We start from the raw sequence: 21,706 nt of genomic DNA on the forward strand, positions 1-21,706 counted from the left end.
ATGTTCTTTTGGTGGTGGACCATTCTTGATACACACGAAAAACTGTTGAGCATGAAAAAAACATCAGTGATGCAGTTCTTGACACAAACCGGTGCGCCTGGCTCCTACTACCATAGCCTGTTCAAAGGCACTTAAATATCTTGTCTTGCTCATTCACCCTCTGAATGGCACACATACACAATCTATGTCTTAATTGTCTCAAGGCTTAAAAATCCTTCTTTAACTTGTCTTCTCTCATCTACACTGATTGAAGTGTTTAACAAGTGACATGAATAAGGGATCATAGTTTTCACCTGGATTCACCTGGTCAGTCTGTCATGGAAAGAGCAGGTGTTCATCATAATGTTTTGTTCACTCAGTGTACATCCACAAACAACAGCCACACTACAGACTCACATAGACTCGGTAGCAGACAGCACAAAGCACAAAGGTGTGTGTGTGTGTGTGTGTGTGTGTGTGTGTGTGTGTGTGTGTGTGTGTGTGTGTGTGTGTGTGTGTGTGTGTGTGTGTGTGTGTGTGTGTGTGTGTGTTTGAAGTGTACATGTGTGTATGCATGCGTGTGTGTGTCATATTGTCTTACCTGCCCCAGTGAACAGCGAGGTTCTGACCGATGGACATGAGCAGGTCATTTGGTCCATGTTCCCACTGGCATGCCTCTGCCCAGTGAGTGGCTGACCTCTCCAGCTCATCATCCCAGACCTGGAAACACACAAATAACACTGTTAGAACACAGTTGTAACACTAAAACTCACACATTTCAGTAACATTAATGACAGCAAAGGGGTCCACACTGTGACACACTCCAACATATGATCAGTGAACAGTCCGAGATACTGTTGTGAAGAAGTTTAAAGCCGGATTTGGATACAAAAAGATTTCCCAAGCTTTAAACATCCCAAGGAGCACTGTGCAAGCGATAATATTGAAATGGAAGGAGTATCAGACCACTGCAAATCTACCAAGACCTGGCCGTCCCTCTAAACTTTCAGCTCATACAAGGAGAAGACTGATCAGAGATGCAGCCAAGAGGGCCATGATCACTCTGGATGACCTGCAGAGATCTACAGCTGAGGTGGGAGACTCTGTCCATAGGACAACAATCAGTCGTATATTGCACAAATCTGGCCTTTATGGAAGAGTGGCAAGAAGAAAGCCATTTCTTAAAGATATCCATAAAAAGTGTTGTTTAAAGTTTGCCACAAGCCACCTGGGAGACACACCAAACATGTGGAAGAAGGAAGGTGCTCTGGTCAGATGAAACCAAAATTGAACTTTTTGGCAACAATGAAAAACGTTATGTTTGGCGTAAAAGCAACACAGCTCATCACCCTGACCACACCATCCCCACTGTCAAACATGGTGGTGGCAGCATCATGGTTTGGGCCTGCTTTTCTTCAGCAGGGACAGGGAAGATGGTTAAAATTGATGGGAAGATGGATGGAGCCAAATACAGGACCATTCTGGAAGAAAACTTGATGGAGTCTGCAAAAGACCTGAGACTGGGACGGAGATTTGTCTTCCAACAAGACAATGATCCAAAACATAAAGCAAAATCTACAATGGAATGGTTCAAAAATAAACATATCCAGGTGTTAGAATGGCCAAGTCAAAGTCCAGACCTGAATCCAATCGAGAATTTGTGGAAAGAACTGAAAACTGCTGTTCACAAATGCTCTCCATCCAACCTCACTGAGCTCGAGCTGTTTTGCAAGGAGGAATGGGAAAAGATTTCAGTCTCTCGATGTGCAAAACTGATAGAGACATACCCCAAGTGACTTACAGCTGTAATCGCAGCAAAAGGTGGCGCTACAAAGTATTAACTTAAGGGGGCTGAATAATTTTGCACGCCCAATTTTTCAGTTTTTGATTTGTTAAAAAAGTTTGAAATATCCAATAAATGTCGTTCCCCTTCATGATTGTGTCCCACTTGTTGTTGATTCTTCACAAAAAAATACAGTTTTATATCTTTATGTTTGAAGCCTGAAATGTGGCAAAAGGTCGCAAAGTTCAAGGGGGCCGAATACTTTCGCAAGGCACTGTAGCCCTCTTTCTTCCCAAGGAGCTGAAATTGATCTGGATACAAGTAAAACATTAGCTTTAGCCCAGGAAATGTGAGTGGAGCAGCGCCTGGCCCCACTCCACTACAAATCCCCAGCAATCACAGCTGAATTAGGCATATTTCCTGAGCGGGTTTCTCTCTCTACCCGTGGAAAAGAACGTGGAAAGATGGGATGCAACTCATCTCTGCCACCACTCTCACCACTAGGATATGGGGGAGGAGGGGGAGGAGAGGACTGGTACAGTGTGGCACCTCACAGTGTCTCTCCTCAGTACATTTCCAGGCCATTGGTGGTCACCACCACACATACAAATACACACACATACATATGCATGCCCGTGACTATGCCAGCTCAGCTATACCCCCAGTCCTGTCCTCAGAACCAGGCCTGGCAGAGAACAGAAGAGCAGGGCAGAGCGAGGCCTACCCTGTCTTCATTCACCCCTCTCTGCAGTGTCTGACTCCCAGCAGGTAGTGTAGAGTCAGTGTAATTATCCTCCCAGTAAGCCAGCTCCTCTCCAGGCTGCCAGCAGTTGACTACCATGAGCTCATCTTTTCCAGGAGAGAAGATTGTTGTCGTGTTGGGTTCTAGCTTGAAACATCCTTATTCATGTTACCATACTAGAACTTATTGATTACTTTACCTGTATAATGAATGAATATGTTGGGGTCAATGTAGGGTGGATAGAACCTAGGTGTATTGGAAGTTACTGATGTGAGACAAAGGGGAGTGCAGAAAGTTTACATTCTGTCAAAACATGGTATTGTTAAATATCATGGAGCCTAAGGAGGGAGGCAAAGGGCAAACAGTCTGGTTTCAGTCACTGTTAAGGTAGGACAGTTTAGGATTAGGGAGGAGCGAGGAATTTGGCCCGAGGTCAGGTCAGATGAAGTGAGAAGGAACAGTCCTATTACACACACATATACTTCCACACCCAGGAAGGTTCTAGCACCAGGCAGGGCCATGGCTACACCAGTGAGGGGAACCAATTAAGTTCCTGACTAGCAACAGAGATGTTGCTAAATTGTAATTACTTCACTTCTATGGCCTATTTATTGCCTTACCTCCTCACGCCATTTGCACACACTGTATATAGACTTTTTTCCCCTCTCTATTGTTTTATTGACTGTACGCTTTCTTCCTTGTGTAACTCTGTGTTTTTGTTTGTGTCACACTGCTTTATCTTGGCCAGGTCGCAGTTGTAAATGAGAACTTGTTCTCAACTGGCCTACCTGGTTAAATAAAGGTGGAAAAAAAGAAGAAATGACTGTATTGGCTGTCTAGATGTGCAAGGAGTAGACTGCGCCTAGTAGGAAGGTATAAATATTTATTCTTGTGTAATCCTATCTTTGTCTTTGCAGCTGTATGACCCAGTGGGTGAATACACTTGGTTTGAGCTTTTTCTAGATGTCCATGAGTTTTTATTCTGTTTGTTCAGAACCTAACAGTAGTAAAACCAAAACCCTCCCATTGAATGTGGAGCCTATAAACACTCACCTACATTATATCGCTGTCTCATAAACACAAGACCTTGGTATTTCCTGAGCAGCAGACTGATGCTGATGTTTACCTCCATCTCTCTGTACTATCTAATAATAAAATATATTTATCACGGCCAGCAGGGTCTGCCATTATCAACTCTGAAGCAATTAGGGATTTTTCACCTTGTCGGCTCAGGGATTTGAATTAGCAACCTCTCGCTTTCTGGCCCAATGCTTGAACCGCTAGGCTACCTGCCACACACCTGCTATTCATCAGCTTTCTGTGCCTCCAGCTAGTGAAACAACTTCCAACCCGTCACTTTGACCATGTATTCTGCATGTAATAGAGGTTGTTGCGCTACAGTAGTGTGTGAATAGTGAGCCTCTTTACAGTGTGTTGACAGTGTATCTGTCAGGGTGATGATAGTTAAAGCTACAGTACAAACACTACTGTTCAAAAGTTTGGGGTCACTTAGAAATGTATTTTTTCTTAAATAAAAAGCACATTTTTTGTCGATTAAAATAACATCGAATTGATATACAGTGTAGACATTGTTAATGTTGTAAATGACTATTGTAGGTGGAAACGGCTGATTTTTATTGGAATATCTACATAGGCGTAAGAGGCCCATTATCAGCAACCAACACGCCTGTGTTCCAATGGCACGTTGTGTTAGCTAATCCAAGTTTATCAAGGATAATTGATCATTAGAAAACCCTTTTGCAATTATATTAGCACAGCTGAAAACTGATTAAAGAAGCAATAAATCTGGCCAGCTTTAGACTAGTTGAGTATCTGGAGCATCAGCATTTGTGTATTCGATTACACTCTCAAAATGGCCAGAAACAAATAACTTTATTCTGAAACTCAGTCTATTCTTCTTCTGAGAAATGAAGGATATTCCATGCAAGAAATTGCCAAGAAACTGAAGATCTCGGACAACGCTGTGTACTACTCCCTTCACAGAACAGCGCAAACTGACCCTATTCAGAATAGAAAGAGGAGTGGGAGGCCTTGGTGTACAACTGAGCAAGAGGACAAGTACATTGAGTGTCTAGTTTGAGAAACAGACATCTCACAAGTCTTCAACTGGCCGCTTCATTAAATTGATCCCGCAAAGCCCCAGTCTCAACGTCAACAGTGGAGAGGCGACTCCGGGATGCTGGCCTTCTAGGCAGAGTTCCTCTGTTCAGTGTCTGTATTCTTTTACCCATCTTAATATTTTCTTTTTATTGGCCAGTCTGAGATATGGCTTTTTCTTTGCAACTCACCATTTTTAACCTGTAATCGAACCCACAAATGCTGATGCTCCAGATACTCAACAATCTAAAGAAGGACAGTTTTATTGCTTCTTTAATCAGAACAACAGTTTTCTGCTGTGCTAACATAATTGCAAAAGGGTTTTCTAATGATCAATTAGCATTTTAAAATGATAAACTTGGATTAGCTAACACAACGTGCCATTGGAACACAGGAGTGATGGTTGCTGATAATGATCAAATCAAATCAAATTTATTTATATAGCCCTTCGTACATCAGCTGATATCTCAAAGTGCTGTACAGAAACCCAGCCTAAAACCCCAAACAGCAAGCAATACAGGTGTAGAAGCACGGGGCAATGGGCCTCTGTATGTAGATATTCCATTAAAAATCAGCCGTTTCTAGCTACAATAGTCATTTATAACATTAACAATGTCTACATTGTATTTCTGATCAATTTGATGTTATTTTAATGGACAAAAAAATTGCATTTATTTCAAATACAAGGACATTTCTTAAGTGACGACCAAACTTTTGAACGGTAGTGTACATTTCAGGATTGCATGTCTCACCATGTACTCCATGTTGGATGCGGTGGGGTAGACTTGTCCCCTCAGTTTGTTGTGCAGTTGTAGAATCTCCCCGCGGTCTGTCCACTGGATGGCCCGTCGGGTCCTACTACCCGCTGTGTTATCGGTGCTGTTCTGGTCATCCTGGTACCGGCTCAGTAGTTGCCGCAGCTCATTGGAGTCGGGCAGGAAGAGGGCAGCTCCTTCCCTGGCAGAGAGGACCAGGAGGTTTAGGGTGAGGGTGAGGGCAGAGAGCCAGCAGGGCATGGCAGCAGTCATCTCCGGTCTCTGGGACGGGTCTCTGGGCGTCTGTGTCTAGGGCTCTGAGCAGGCTGGGCAGACCACAGTGGGCAGCCTTGTGTGAGCTCTGGTCCTGAGCACAGCAGACTCGATGCTGTGGGGAGAAAACACACTGTGATTCGGCCAGCCAACAAAACAGGCTACAGAGTAAAGCACATGGCCAGACACCTTTATTTAACCAGGTAAGCTAGTTGAGAACAAGTTCTCATTTACAACTGCGACCTGGCCAAGATAAAGCAAAGCAGTGCGACACAAACAAACACAGAGTTACATATGGAATAAACAAGCGTACAGTCAATAACACAATAGAAAAAAATAAAGTCTATATACAGTGGTGCAAATGGCGTGAGGAGGTAGGAAATAAATAGGCCATAGTAGAGAAGTAATTACAATTTAGCAGATTAACACTGGAGTGATAAATGAGCAGATGATGTGCAAGTAGATATACTGGTGTGCAAAAGAGCAGAAAGTAAATAAAAACAATATGGGAATGAGGTAGGTAGATTGGGTGGGCTATTTACAGATGGACTATGTACAGCTGCAGCGATCGGTTAGCTGCTCAGATAACTGATGTTTAAAGTTAGTGAGGGAAATATAAGTCTCCAGCTTCAGCGATTTTTGCAATTCGTTCCAGTCACTGGCAGCAGAGAACTGTAAGGAAAGGCGGCCAAAGGAGGTGTTGGCTTTGAGGATGGCCAGTGAGATATACCTGCTGGAGCGCGTGCTACGGGTGGGTGTTGTTATCGTGACCAGTGAGCTGAGATAAGGTGGAGCTTTACCTAGCATAGACTTATAGATGACCTGGAGCCAGTGGGTCTGGCGACGAATATGTAGTGAGGGCCAGCCGACTAGAGCATACAGGTCGCAGTGGTGGATGGTATAAGGGGCTTTGGTAACAAAACGGATGGCACTGTGATACACTGCATCCAGTTTGCTGAGTAGAGTATTGGAAGCTATTTTGTAGATGACATCGCCGAAGTCGAGGATCGGTAAGATAGTCAGTTTTACGAGGGTAAGTTTGGAGGCGTGAGTGAAGAAGGCTTTGTTGCGAAATAGAAAGCTGATTCTAGATTTGATTTTGGATTGCAGATGTTAAATATAAGTCTGGAAGGAGAGTTTACAGTCTAGCCAGACACCTAGGTATTTGTAGTTGTCCACATATTCTAGGTCAGAACCGTCCAGGGTAGTGATGCTAGTCGGGCGGGCTGGTGCGGGCAGTGAACGGTTGAAAAGCATGCACTTGGTTTTACTAGCATTTAAGAGCATTTGGAGGCCATGGAAGGAGTGTTGTATGGTATTGAAGCTCGTTTGGAGGTTAGTTAACATCTTGGTGACAGGGGGGCAGTATTGAGTAGCTTGGATGAATAAGGTGCCCAGAGTAAACTACCTGCTACTCTGTCCCAGATGCTAATATAAGCATATTATTAGTAGTATTGGATAGAAAACACGCTGAAGTTTCTAAAACTGCTTGAATGATGTCGGTGAGTATAAGATAACTCATATGGCAGGCGAAAACCTGAGAAAAATCCAACCAGGAAGTGGGAAATCTGAGGTTTGTAGTTTTTCAACTCTTTGCCATTCCAATATACAGTGTAAATGGGGTCATATTGCAATTCCTACAGCTTCCACTAGATGCCAACAGTCTTTATGTCATGTCCTGGCCTTAGTTCCTTTTTTATGTCTCTATTTTAGTTTGGTCAGGGCGTGAGTTGGGGTGGGCATTCTATGTTTTGTGTTCTATGTTTTCTATCTCTATGTGTTTGGCATGGTATGGTTCCCAATCAGAGGCAGCTGGCAATCGTTGTCTCTGATTGAGAACCATACTTAGGTAGCCTGTTTTCCCATTTTGAGTTGTGGGTGATTGTTTTCTGTTTTGTGTGAGTACCTGACAGAACTGTTGCGTTTTGTTCTACTTCTGTTTTTGTTTCAGTGTTCCGGTTATAATAAACAACATGGACACTTACCACGCTGTGCATTGGTCCGATATTTCCTACTCCTCCTCGGAAGAGGAGGAGAATCGTTACAGAATCACCCACCACCAAAAAAGGACCAAGCAGAGTGGTAACCTGGAGCAGAGGGTTCTGGACTCCTGGACTTGGGAGGAGATACTGGAAGGCAAGGGACCCTAGGCACAGGCTGGGGAATATCGCCGCCCCAAGGAAGAGCGGGAGGCAGCGAAAGTTGAGCGGCGACGATTTGAGGTAAGGCAGCGCAGAAGGCACGTGAGGCAGCCCCCCAAAAAAAAAAAAAAATTGGGGGCACACGGTGAGTGTGGCAGAATCAGGTTGGAGACCAGAGCCAACTCCCCGTACTTACCGTGGCGGGCGTCATTCTGGTCAGGCACCGTGTTATGCAGTCAAGCGCATGGTGTCTCCAGTACGTGTTCTTAGCCCGGTGCGCTACATCTCAGCCCCCCGCAAGTGCCATGCAAGAGTGGGCATCCAGCCAGGGTGTATTGTGCCGGCCCAGCGTGTTTGGTCTCCGGTACGCCGTTTCGGCCCAGGGTATCCTGCTACGGCGCAGCGTGCTGTGTCTCCGGGGCGCTGAGAGGGTGCAGTGTGAATGTGGGTATTGAGCCTAAGGGAGAGGTGCGAGTGGTATGCACCAGATCTCCAGTGCTCCCCCACAGCCCGGTCCATCCGGTGCCTCGTTTATCAAACGCACTAACAAAAGAAGCTATTTGGACATAAATGATGGACATTATCGAACAAATCAAACATTTATCATGGAACTTGGATTCCTGGGAGTGCATTCTGATGAAGATCATCAAAGGTAAGTGAATATTTATAATACTATTTCTGACTAATGTTGACTACACAATGAGTGTTTGCCAGTGATGAGTGGTGGTCCGCGGACCCATAGCGGATGCAGGCAATAAGGCAGTGATCGCTGAGATCCTGATTGAAAACAGCAGAGGTGTATTTGGAGTGCAAGTTGGTCAGGATAATATCTATGAGGGTGCCCATGTTAACGGATTTAGGATTGTACCCGGTGGGTTCCTTGATGATTTGTGTGAGATTGAGGGCATCTAGCTTAGATTGTAGGACTGCGGGGTGTTAAGCATATCCCAGTTTAGGTCACCTAACAGAACAAACTCTGAAGATAGATGAAGGGCAATCAATTCATTCCCTGGTGTCCAGGGCACAGCTGGGAGCTGAGAGGGGTCTATAACAGGTGGCAACAGTGAGAGACTTATTTCTGGAGAGATTCATTTTTAAAATTAGAAGTTCGAACTGTTTGGGCATAGACCTGGAAAGTATGACAGAACTTTGCAGGCTAACTCCTCCCCCTTTGGCAGTTATATCTTGACTGAAAATGTTGTAGTTGGGTATGGAAATCTTCTGATGTTAACATGCATGAAATCAAGGCTTTTTCGATTACAGAAGTCAACAAATGAGAGTGCCTGGGGACACGCAGGGCCTGGGTTAACCTTCACATCACCCGAGGAACAGAGGAGGAGTAGGATGAGGGTATGGCTAAAGGCTATCAAAACTGGTCGTCTAGTGCGTTGGGGACAGAGAATAAAAGGAGCAGATTTCTGGGCGAGGTAGAATAAATTCAGGGAATAATGTGCAGAGAGGGGTATGGTGGGGTGTGGGTACAGTGGAGGTAAGCCCAGGCACTGAGTGACGATAAGAGAGGATGCATCTCTGGACGTGCTGGTTATACTGGGTGAGGTCACCGCATGTGTGGGGGGTGGGACAAAGGAGGAATCTGAGGCATGTAGAGTGGGACTACGTGCTCCGCAGTAAACTAGAACAATGATAATTATCCTAAACAACAGTACACAAGGCATATTGACATTTGGGAAAGACATAAAGCGAGGCATAAAGCAAACACAGGTGTTGATTGGGAGAGCTAGCTAAGACAACAACGGGTAAGACATAACAGCTAATCAGCTAAGACAACAACAACAGGTAAAATGGCAATGAATGGGCAGAGAGGGTCGGTTAACTACACACAGGGCCTGAGTTCGGGGCTAGGGCCGACAGATAAACAAAAAAAAACAAAAACAAAAAAATGGAGTACCGTGATAAATGAACAGTCCAGCAGGCATCAGCTATGTAGCCAAATGAGTGCTATTACTCCATATCAAAGGATACACTCTCTCTACAAGGCTTTCAGTAGTCAGACAATATCTCATAAATGTAATCTCCACATTGTACCTGATCATCTTCAGTTTGGCCAAATCCTTTCAAAGCTCTTTTCAGCTCTTTCATAATACAGAAATTAGCTGGGGATATCCTTTCAGATCCATAATAATGATTTAATTGTAATCTTCCATCGATTGCTCAACACAGTGACCAAGGAAATTCACTTTTACTCAGCCCCTTTGGAACTATGAGGGGCAAAAGAGTATTTACTTATTATAATACTTATAATACTTATTTTCCACCATATTTTGCAAATAAATTCATTAAAAATCCTACAATGTGATTTTCTGGATTTTTTTTCTCATTTTGTCTGTCATAGTTGAAGTGTACCTATGATGAAAATTACAGGCCTCTCATCTTTTTATGTGGGAGAACTTGCACAATTGGTGGCTGACTAAATACTTTTTTGCCCCACTGTATCAGTAAACATAACTGCAGATATTTCATTAAAGACATGAATTGTCCTTAATGGCCCTGGATGCCATAGTGATATATAATCTGGGTGGAAAGAGAGCAATCAGTCAGGTTCAAGAAGTCCATAATCTCTGTGGCCTCTCTCTGATACTCGTCTGGCTGACCTGATTTTGCATTAAAAAAATCTAAAACAGTAGAGGGAGAGAGGGAGTAGGGAAGAACTACAGCAGAAAGGGTTATTAGTTAATGAGAGAGAATGATGGATAGAGAGATGAAAATAGAGGGAGAGAAAGACAAATAAAGAGAGGGGGGGAGACAGATGTAGAGTTCTTTACTAAAACAGAAGATGTTAGTATGAAAATGAGGAATTGTGTGGTTCTCATCCTCCTTTGCCACAGCACACAAGGCTCACAGGGCACAAGGCAGGCTCCCAGCCTCAGCCTCAGCCACCACCCCATTGACCAGGAGAAGACAAACAGCAGGGCTACTAAATCAGCCATCAGGAGAAGGCATGGCAGAGAGGGAGAGAAGTAAAGAGAGAGAGCAGTCATACCACTGCTCCATGCATCCTTCAATTCCTCCTCTCTCTCTCAGCCTGGAACTGCAGTTTGAGGTCTGACGGCCAGTCTGTGTCAACACACTGTCACAGAGCCAAGCAGCCCCAGCCAGTGATGGGAGCCAGCCGGCTGGCCTGAGGCAGCTCAACCATCCCACCACACCCCTCTCTTTGTGTCCCTGCCTACCTTCTCACACCAGTCTTTATTTCTGGGCTTTTCTCATGATTCTCATGAATGTTATACCTGAGTGACAGACAGAGCAGCCAGCCAGCCACACACACACACACACACACACACACACACACACACACACACACACACACACACACACACACACACACACACACACACACACACACACACACAAGCCTGGTGGGCTCTCACCTGGTGGCTCTGCAGTAGCTCTTCTGTTCTATACTGCCCCCGATTTCAAACCCAGGAGTGTCACACATCAACACAACTCCCCTTGGACAAGTAGACAACACATGCTCCTAGGTAAACCTGACTCAAAATAGCTATATTATTGATATAAGCTACATACTGTATGCACAGTTTTCATTAAATTATTCTCTAGGAATTGACACCTGGGATTGACATTATTTCACAGAAGTAGAAATGTGGACAGTGATGATGGCTGGAGCACTGCACTTGCATGTGTTATAACAATGTTCAAGACAATATTGAAATAAGTAGTGTTTCATGACAAGCTAATTAATTTACAACAGCATTAAATACATTCACATATTCTTAGCAACTCTGAACATTATAAAATGTTTGAACTCAGTAGCACCCAAAAGCATAGAATTACATGGTGAATACATGTTGCAGAATAAATCTGATTAAATGTAGAAAAACATGCTAACCTCAATCACTGACAATTATCCGGCAATTATCCAAAAGCTTCGGCACCGGTTGAGTATTTCCCGTTTGCTAAATTGGTGCTGAAGTGGAGCTCTACTCGTTGGCTGCGGTCCTAGAGGGCAGAGTAACTTTGTGACTGTTGACTAACTTTACAGCGGCATCTCAGTGCTTTATATAGAGACCCCGCTGAACGAGCGAGGAGGGAAACACATTTGAACTCTTCTTTCTTTAGTCACTCCCACAGCTCCCTCCTCAAGATGGCTATGTTCTTGGCAAGCATCCTTCGCTCTGACGATTGATGTCGAAAGGAAAACGCAAAGTATGTAATTCTCTACGAAACAGTGCAAAATCGAAAAGCGTAATAGTGTTTTGTATTTTTAGAGTTTAGTAACTTTTCTGTTTCTTTTCCAATTCAAAAGTGTTGCCAGAGTTTCTTCAAGACAGTTAATCGATAATTACCATTAGCCTATCATACAGATTATTGCATGATTGTATATCATTATAGTCGGATACATGTAAATATAATTCATAATTCCACCTACGATATTATTATAATTTGCTCTATTTTGAAAGTGATAGTAATTTGTGTATAACTTTATTAGTATTAATAATTATCTCTATAGTTGTATTATAATATATCCTTCATATGATATGATAGCTGGTATGATATATCAGTTTATGGTTTTAGTTTAGTTTATTAATTCGACCATTTAAAAAAACAAGTACACATAAAACTTGAAAAAGCCATACATGTGCATGAGTAAAATCATCGAGGATAACACACAATAAAGTCTGGGACTTATTTCCATTGAATTCCATTGAATTTCCATTGAATAACTATTCACTTGTTGGCTTTTTATTTTGATGCCTTGCTTTGATGCCACTCAAGGTATGCCATGATAGAATGTCCTCTTTCCATAGCAGAGTGGAGGGGCAGTTCGGTTCTAAAACAGAACAGTTGTAGATCAAACAGGAATGAAGAATAGGGGGTGCTCTTACTGCACTCGTCTCTCTTCACTGTCTTCAGATGTGCAAACACTTCATTCACATCTGTACCAAGTACCTAGTTTGTCACAGCAGTCTCCTTCTTTATCTCCCTCCCTCTGGTACAGCTCAGCATGGTCTCCGTGACGATGACCTAACCCATGGGGAACTCACATTTCTACCCCCAGGTATGGAGACCAAGACTCCCATCAGAGTGGTGGAAGGTGGAACTTTACACACACAGACTGTGATTCACACACTGCAACACTGACACACCAACCTCTACATCACGCTCCACATGTAAAGTATAGCAGACATCTTCTGTACTGACCGAGACCTGTGGATGTAAAGGCATGGTACTACTCCATCATGATTTGACTGTTGTCTAAACACACAGCCTCATGGGACCACAGAGGGAGATGAAAAATAGAGATAATGTCTGCTGGCCTTCATTTGACTCAACAGCAGCACATAAAAGACGCACTAACAAACATGTTACGTAGGAGAAACAAAAGTTTATGACACTTGCACGGGGGGACATGAGGGGTGTTGACCCGCCAGACACGGATTAGGGTTGGCACGGTAACACAGAGAAGCCGAGACTTCGTGTGCAGCTGAGAAGATGGTTCATCATATTGTCACTGTTATTTACCTAGCAGAAGAAAAGCCAACTAAATAGCAAAACATTTTCTACCATTTTCTACCCATAATTCCTCCATAAATATATTGCTCTGAAACATTTAGGTTGTGCATTTTACAAGGAACAAATCTTTTCTAAAAGGATTTGAAAATGACTTTTTGAGAATTCTGCTCCATTTAACAAAAGTATCTCTCCAATTCTCCACCAGAGTGAAGACAAAGCAAAAGTCTCATCAGATCAAACCCAGACCACTGATAAATGACCATTTACAAATTACCTGAATGATTGAAAAATGATTTATTCAAAAAGCTTTGCCCGGAATCCACGTTTTATTGCATACAGGTATAGTAAACCAGTTAAAGACATCAGAAAGCTGCTCCAGTGGCTTTTATGTGTATCTGGGCTTGTCAGTCTTGCACATACACTGAGTGTACAAAACATTAAGAACACCTTCCTAATATTTAGTGGCACCACCTTTTGCCCACAGAACAGCCTTAATTAATCAGGACATGGACTCTACATGGTGTAGAAAGCGTTCCACAGGGATGCTGGCCCATGTTGACCCCAATGCTTACCACAGCTGTCCACAGCACCCCAATGCGTACCACAGCTGTCCAATTGGCTGGATGTCCTGTGGGTGCTTGACCATTCTTGATACGCACGGGAAACGTTTGAGTGTTAAAAACCCAGCAACGTTGCAGTTCTTCACACAAACCGATGTGCCTGGCACCTACTACCATACCCCTTTCAAAGGCACTTAAATATTTTGTCTTGCCCATTCACCCTCTGAATGGCACACAATCCATGTCTCAATTGTCTCAAGGATTTAAAATCCTTCTTTAACATTTCTCCTCCCCTTCATCTACACTGATTGAAGTGGATTTACATAGCATCATAGCGTTCACCTGGATTCACCTGGTCAGTCTACGTTATGAAAAGAGCAGATGTTTTTCATGTTTTGTATACTCAGTATACATGAATGTAAGTCTTACACCCATGTTATTAACACATCTCCTCCCCTATCGTTATAGTAGTTCTGTGACCCTTGCCTAAAATAAGTCATGGGTTTCAGGTGTTCCATGTTTGATGTAGGAGCTTCATGGACTAATATTCTGTCTGGAGATGGATGTGCTTTCATTTCCTCTTGATGGTTTTTCAAAAGAACACAAATAATTCCTTCACCTGTCCTGAAAGAATTTCCCAAAGAGGGTACCCTGTCCTACTTCTCCTACCCTATAGAGGGCACCCTGTCCTACTTCTCCTACCCGTCAGAGGGTATCTTGTCCTACTCCTACCGTTCAGAGGGTACCCTGTCCTACTTCTACTACCCTTCAGAGGGTACCTTGTCCTACTTCTCCTACCGTTCAGAGGGTTACCCTGTTCTACTTCTCCTACCCTTTTGAGAGTACCCTGTCCTACTTCTCCTACCGTTCAGAGGGTACCCTGTCCTACTTCCCCTACCCTTCAGAGGGTACCTTGCCCTACCTCTCCTACCCTTCAGATGGTACCCTGTCCTACTTTTCCTACCCTTCAGAGGGTACCCTGTCCTACTTCTCCTACCCTTCCAGGGGAAGCCGTGACCCCCTAGCGTCCCATGATTGGCCTGCCTGCCGTGCCAGTGCTGCAAAGCTGGAAGATGGAAATATCTACATCCTCCACCACCCTCTTGCTAAGAACCCAGCACATAAACTGTATTTACATTACTCCTCAATTATCTTTTTTTCTCTCGCTGTACCATTCTGATAAGGCCAAAATAAACAACATTAAGGTAACCACAGTAACATTACTGGTTAGCAGCAGTGAGAGACGGGAACGCTTAATCCGGTGATTGACTTTTTTCTGTGTGAAACCCCTCTGTTGGCCTTTAAGAGGCCATAGTGTGTGCAACCAGCTGAAGGCCTCTTCTTTTTTACTCAAATCACCCAAGAAACCCGCAGTGAAATTCAGCAGTTTAAACACTGTGCCCAGATGCCCAAGCACTACAGCTAGTGTGTCAACAGACAGCTAGGACAGAGGATGAGAACATCTCTACACCCCCCGCCCCCCTCCCTTCTCACATGGGTCCAGTGCTTGGTAAAGATACCAACATGCTACAGGAAATACTGTTAGGATTACAGTTTTTACCAATTGTTTGCACACTAAAATTGGAACTTGAAACACAATAACCGAAACCTGAAACTCATGCACCAAATCCCTAAACCAAGTCTGCAAAATCGCAAGCACAATTCCTGCTTTATACTCAGTTTTCAATTCTATATCACACTTTTTGCAAAACACAACATACAGTTCTCTACATTAGGCACAACATTCAAAATCAAAATCTCTTTAGTCCCTTTGGAAAACAATGCCAAACTCTACACACCAATTGGCAACACCCACTCCTCACATGTGTAAACACTAGTTGCTGAATTGTTCACTTAGAAATCAGAGCTTTAGCACTATAAAAGGCCACAGATGAGCTCTCCTGTTTGAGGAAAATGGAAGTCAATGATGAAACAAGAGCTAGAGGTGAAGGAGTGAGAGGAAGAGGAGGATGAGGAAGACAAGGAAGGACAGTTGTCTCAGATGAGATCAGGGCCACATTGGTTGACCATGTGCTCAACCATGGATTGAGTATGAGGGAGGCTGGACAGAGAGTTCAGCCCAACCTGAGCCACTACGTTGCATCTATGATCCATACATTCAGAAATGAGCACCAGTAAGTTACCTACCATCTACACTATGTTCTTTATGTATGTATACTGTAGTATACTGCAATCCAACATATCAGTAGGCCTAAGAAAATAGATTACTTTTGCTTACTGTAACAAATCAGATCATATTTGTGGATCTTCCGCAGAACTGAGAGACAACTATAGTGGAAGACATTGGCTGTTCGCGCTAGAACAAGAGACCGTTATTGTGAACATGGTGGTGGCAAACAATACCATTAGACTACAATAAACCCAGAACCACATAATTGCAGACAACACAATATTCAATAACATTCACCAGGTGGGCTTGTCTACATTGGACCGTGTATTACAGCACAACCGAATCCGGATGAAACAGGTCTACTGGGTGCCATTTGAGCGAAACTCAGAGAGGGTTAAAGAACAGCGCTATGAATAAGTAAGTATTATACTGTGAATTTACTATCATATCAGCACTGTATAGACACATTACAGTACTGTAATCCAGTGTATGTGCCTCACCATATTGACTGCTCTCGGTCTATGTCACATATTGTATTGTCTGTTTCAGAGACGTGGAGCTGGATGCCGCTGCAATTCAGCGCGTTTATATTTACATTGATGAGGCTGGCATCAGCCTAGCCAAAAGAAGGGGACGGAACATTATTGGCCACCGTGACTGTCCGGGGACAGCGTGGAGGGAATATCACCACGTGCTCAGCCGTTAGCCATAAAGGCGTCCTCCATCACCATGCCAACCTTGATCCCTTACAACACCGCCCTTCTCATCACATTCCTGGACACACTACACGGCATCCTCATTCCAGCCGAGCAGAGGGGTGGACCAGAGCAGCTCAGGTATGCTGTCATCTGGGACAACGTGAGTTTCCACCGGGCTGCTCTGGTCCGCAACTGGTTCATCGACCTCCCACAATTTATTGTTCTTTGCCTCCCACCATATTCCCCATTCCTTAACCCAAATGATTTTTTTTTTTCGGCATGGCGATGGAAGGTGTATGACCGCCATCCCCTCGCACACATGCCTCTTGTCCAGGCAATGGAGGAGGCATGTGGTGAAGTTGATATGGGGGCTTTCGGCGGCTGGATCCGTCACTCCAGAAGATTCTTTCCCCTCTGTTTAGCCAGGGAGAACATCGCTTGCGATGTAGATGAGGTGCTGTGAGCCAGACCAAAACAGGAGGCAGGATGGAGCCTAATGTATTTTTTCTTACATTTGGCATGTTTTTGTAGTTTTTTATTTAGAGTTGTGAAACAATGAGCCACTTTCATTTTACATTTTTGTACAGAAAACCCATTCTTACTGAATGTTTTTCCTGGTTTTCTCCTGTTGGGTCTGGAAAGTGTTACAAAACAAGTAATCAAAAAAATACTGCATTTTGGAAATAAATGACAAAGTTTTTGTTACTGTATGGCATTTGTCTCTGTCCATTTATGTATATTTCAGAGGTATACATTAATGCAACAATGCAAAAGGCATAAACCTACTGATGGGATATTCATAGCAGTGTTTGTGTTGAGCACATCAGTGTGTTGGTTAGTAGACAGATCTATTCATGACGCACGTCATTTTGATGCTAAAAAAAACATTTTGGAAAGAGGTGAAACAGTTTGATTGCAGTGTCTGCTTTTGATCGAGATTTGTAAAGTTTTGAACTTTGTGTTTGTGGTTTTGTGTTTAGAGTTTTGGGAAATTGGTCCAAAGATTCAGCAAACATGCGCAAACAATTGTGGAAAACGAATATAGTTTCTAGTCCTGAGAATAGGCTCACATGTTATGAGGGGCAGAACAGCCAGAGGGTTCTTTTCACCACGATGAATGGTGCCATGAAAAGAAGGCAAAGTCTAAACCTGTTACCGGTATACTGAATAATTGACATTGAACATTCAAACAATCTCCACAGGCTTGATGGTTGTGTGATTTATGTCCACCAGAGGGCACTATTCCCTGAGACCTGTAGGAAGAGATGTGGACAGAGGAAGAGGATCACTTTCAGAATCAAACTTCAGATAGAATTGAGTCCTTACAGATTTAATTTGAGTGGGGATTATTCACATCCTAGACTGTATCTGGGGGTTCAAAGCCAAATGAGAAAGGTGACTCAAACATCCTCCCATCTGAGTCAGTTCGAGCACTGCTCTTCATTATCATGCAATCCACCATGGACCTGGAAATGTCCAGCGTTTCATAAAACTCAGGTAACAGGATGCCAACCATGACCTTGACTGAATGGGCCTTTGTCCAGGTGCCACGCTACACTGAGAAGCACAGGGGGTTCACATTTACCTCAGCAGTATTTCAGAACACCCTCCTGCTCTGCTCATACCCCTGCTCTGGAGTTTATTGGCGGGGGGGGGGATCCTTCGAATCCTGGTCGCCATGGGTTTGTTTCCCTAGCGACTAAGGGGGGCACTGTGGAATCTCTGAACGGGGGGCACTGAGATGGTGAGGGAGAAATGTAGCCAGAGGAGGGGGGTAATGGGGTACACAGTGTGACTGAACCAAATGAGACTGGGTGAATATGGGCTGTTCTAAAAGAACATGAAAGATGCTCCACATACAGTAGATAGGAAATAAGACATCCATGATAGTTTAGGCTGGGAAATGTAGGACTGCAGCATATGGGACTTGATGGTGAACAAGAGGGTGGGAGTATCACAGAGAGCAAAGTGGCAAGTCTCTTGGGGCTCAGCCATTGGAGTGAGGAGCCAAGGGGGCTATAGGGAGAGGTCTGCGTAGCTGGAGAGCACAGGGACCATCACAGCACCAGAGAATGGAGTGCATGCCTGGGATTCCAGTCTCAAGGTCTACAGTTTGTTTGACTGGATCAGGATAGTCCTGTGCCAACACACAGTGGAGGGGGGCAAAAGTAACCGTTACTGCTCATTACCATTCAAATGCAAATTACTGAATTGTGTATGCAATTCAGAAGAGAAACTTTAAAACTATGTGATTTCCCCCTACGAGTTCACTGGTTACTACAGACAGGACATGGTTGTCTCAAATTGCATAGTTTTCTGGAGCCAAGACAAATGAGTCTGAAAATAAGGACTGAGGTGGTTAGGGGACAGGTTTGGGGAGGCTATGGTGTTGATATGGATGTATGTAACCACACACATTTTCTACGGGTAGATTTAATTTCTCTCCTGCACTACATCTCTCCATCCTTCATAAAGAATGGGGGAATTTGCACTCAGCCCCCATATAGGAGAGTTCTGAACTTCATGTTCTAAGCACTTCTGATTCAGCCATCCCTCACTAGACCATCTCTCCCTGACGCATCAAACCTCTGTGGCACAGGCAATGGTGCTAGTTTTAAATCGTCACAGGTAATGTTAAAGTATCTCCTAGAAGGTTGAAACATTACTTTACAACCCCTGCCTACATGTTAAGAGTAGCCCCTGTTTTCAGTGTACATTCATGCCAGGATTTGCAACGCAACATGCCCATTACAAATTACTGACTTTAAAAAAATGTGTGTTCCGGCTATAAACATCCACTCATGCCATAAAAATGGAAGAGATAAAACAAGCTCCCTTACATCCTATAATTTTCTCTGTGTGGCTGAAAGAGACACTTCTGAGTATATAGGTGGTCCATCACTGGGTGCCCAGGGCTGTAATCCCCCCCCCCCCTATAAAGAGGATCTTTAGCTGTGCAGTGACATTAACAAGAAAAATACCACACTTAATTACATGTTCAAGTCTGAGAGCAAAACCTGCACCCTGCAAAAGGCCAAATTATAGCAAGAAAAACAGAGGGGGCAAAATCTGAAATGATGGGCCTGCTTGTATAAACCAAACAGAAGCAAGCTCACGTCCCTGAAACAGACTGTAGTCAGGACACAGAGGCAGCCAGCTTGACCACAGTCCTGGTCAGGAGAACAGCTACAGCATACTGTAAATACTGCACATCATATACTGTAGGTGAAAACTAAATGAGGAATGAGACCATGGGTGGTTATTTCTAGATATCGGTAGGCTACAATACAGGTGATTATTAATAGAATGGCTACAATACATACAATATATACAGTGAGGGTTGGTTTCTACTTCATTTCATGTATGTCAACCTGTTCTCAAAGCACTTCGTATTATTCTGTATGTGAATCCGAGACAATCAATTTAGTTTAATATGTTAAGTTTCGTATGGTACATATTAATTTGTGGATGGTCATCACCCATTTCGTATCGTATGTTAAGAATTACAATTCGTATTATACATGTTATGAATTTGCAAAATGTACAATATGCTAGGCATTTGATGATGTGTAACAAATTCTATGTAGGTGGCTAACGTTAGCTAGACTAGGGGATAAGTTAAGAAGTTATGTTAAAGGGTTAAGGTTAGCTAAAACGGTTAAGGTTAGGGTTAGCTAACATGCTAAGTAGTAAGTAGTTGAAAACTTGTTAATTTGCTAAAATGCCATGATGATATTCAAACTCGCAACCTTTGGGTTACTTGACGTATGCGTTATACGCCCCACCTATCCACGCCGACCAACCACCCTACTTTAGTTTTTGCCTTAAGTAACCATCTCTCTTACGTAACAATACTAGAGGTCGACGATTAATCGGAATGGCCGATTTCAAGTTTTCACAACAATCGGTAATCAGGATTTTTGGACACCGATTATGGCCGATTACATTGCACTCCACGAGGAGACTGCGTGGCGGGCTGACTACCTGTTACGAGAGTGCAGCAAGAAGTCAAGGTAAGTTGCTAGCTAGCATTAAACTTATCTTATAAAAAACAATCTTAACATAATCACTAACTACACATGGTTGATGATATTACTAGTTTATCCTGCGTTGCATATAATCGATGCGGTGCCTGTTCATTTATCATCAATTTACAGCCTACTTTGCCAAACGGGCGTTTTTTTTTTTTTTTTTTTAAATCGCTTTAGTTGCACCAATGTGTACTTAACCATAAACGTCAATGCCTTTCTTAAATACCTTTCTTAAAATCAATACACAAACCTGCATATTTAGTTAATATTGCTAACATGAATTTCTTTTAACTAGGGAAATTGTCACTTCTCTTGCGTTCTGTGCAAGCAGTCAGGGTATATTGCAGCAGTTTGGGCAGCCTGGCTCGCTGCGAACTGTGTGAAGACCATTTCTTCCTAACAAAGACCATAATTCATTTGCCAGAATTGTACATAATCATGACATAACGTTGAAAGTTGTGCAATGTAACAGCAATATTTAGACTTAGGGATGCCACCTGTTAGATAAAATACGGAATTGTTTCATATTTCCCTGAAAGAAAAAGTTTTGTTTTAAAAATATTTTCCGGATTTGACCATATTAATGACCTAAGGCTCGTATTTCTGTGTGTTATACACTGCTCAAAAAAATAAAGGGAACACTAAAATAACACATCCTAGATCTGAATGAATGAAATATTCTTATTAAATACTTTTTTCTTTACACAGTTGAATGTGCTGACAACAAAATCACACAAAAATGATCAATGGAAATCAAATTTATCAACCCATGGAGGTCTGGATTTGGAGTCACACTCAAAATTAAAGTGGAAAACCACACTACAGGCTGATCCAACTTTGATGTAATGTCCTTAAAACAAGTCAAAATGAGGCTCAGTAGTGTGTGTGGCCTCCACGTGCCTGTATGACCTCCCTACAATGCCTGGGCATGCTCCTGATGAGCTGGCAGATGGTCTCCTGAGGGATCTCCTCCCAGACCTGGACTAAAGCATCCGCCAACTC

General features: G+C 43.2%; 1 protein-coding gene across 1 annotated transcript in view; it reads right to left on the minus strand.

The window, feature by feature from the left end:
• LOC112263703 (cysteine-rich secretory protein LCCL domain-containing 2-like) overlaps positions 1 to 11,825 on the minus strand; it is a 30,270-nt gene extending 18,445 nt beyond the window's left edge. The window contains exons 1-3 of the mRNA XM_042330944.1: positions 11,660 to 11,825; positions 5,375 to 5,765; positions 581 to 699 (exon numbers count right to left, since the gene is read on the minus strand). Of these exons, the coding sequence (XP_042186878.1) occupies positions 581 to 699; positions 5,375 to 5,650 (395 nt within the window). The 5' untranslated portion in view covers positions 5,651 to 5,765; positions 11,660 to 11,825. The remainder of the gene's footprint in view (positions 1 to 580; positions 700 to 5,374; positions 5,766 to 11,659) is intronic.
• Between the last annotated feature and the right edge of the window lie 9,881 nt (positions 11,826 to 21,706).

This window comes from Oncorhynchus tshawytscha, linkage group LG12 (assembly GCF_018296145.1).
Source record: "Oncorhynchus tshawytscha isolate Ot180627B linkage group LG12, Otsh_v2.0, whole genome shotgun sequence".
In the NCBI taxonomy this organism is placed as follows: Eukaryota; Metazoa; Chordata; class Actinopteri; order Salmoniformes; family Salmonidae; genus Oncorhynchus; species Oncorhynchus tshawytscha.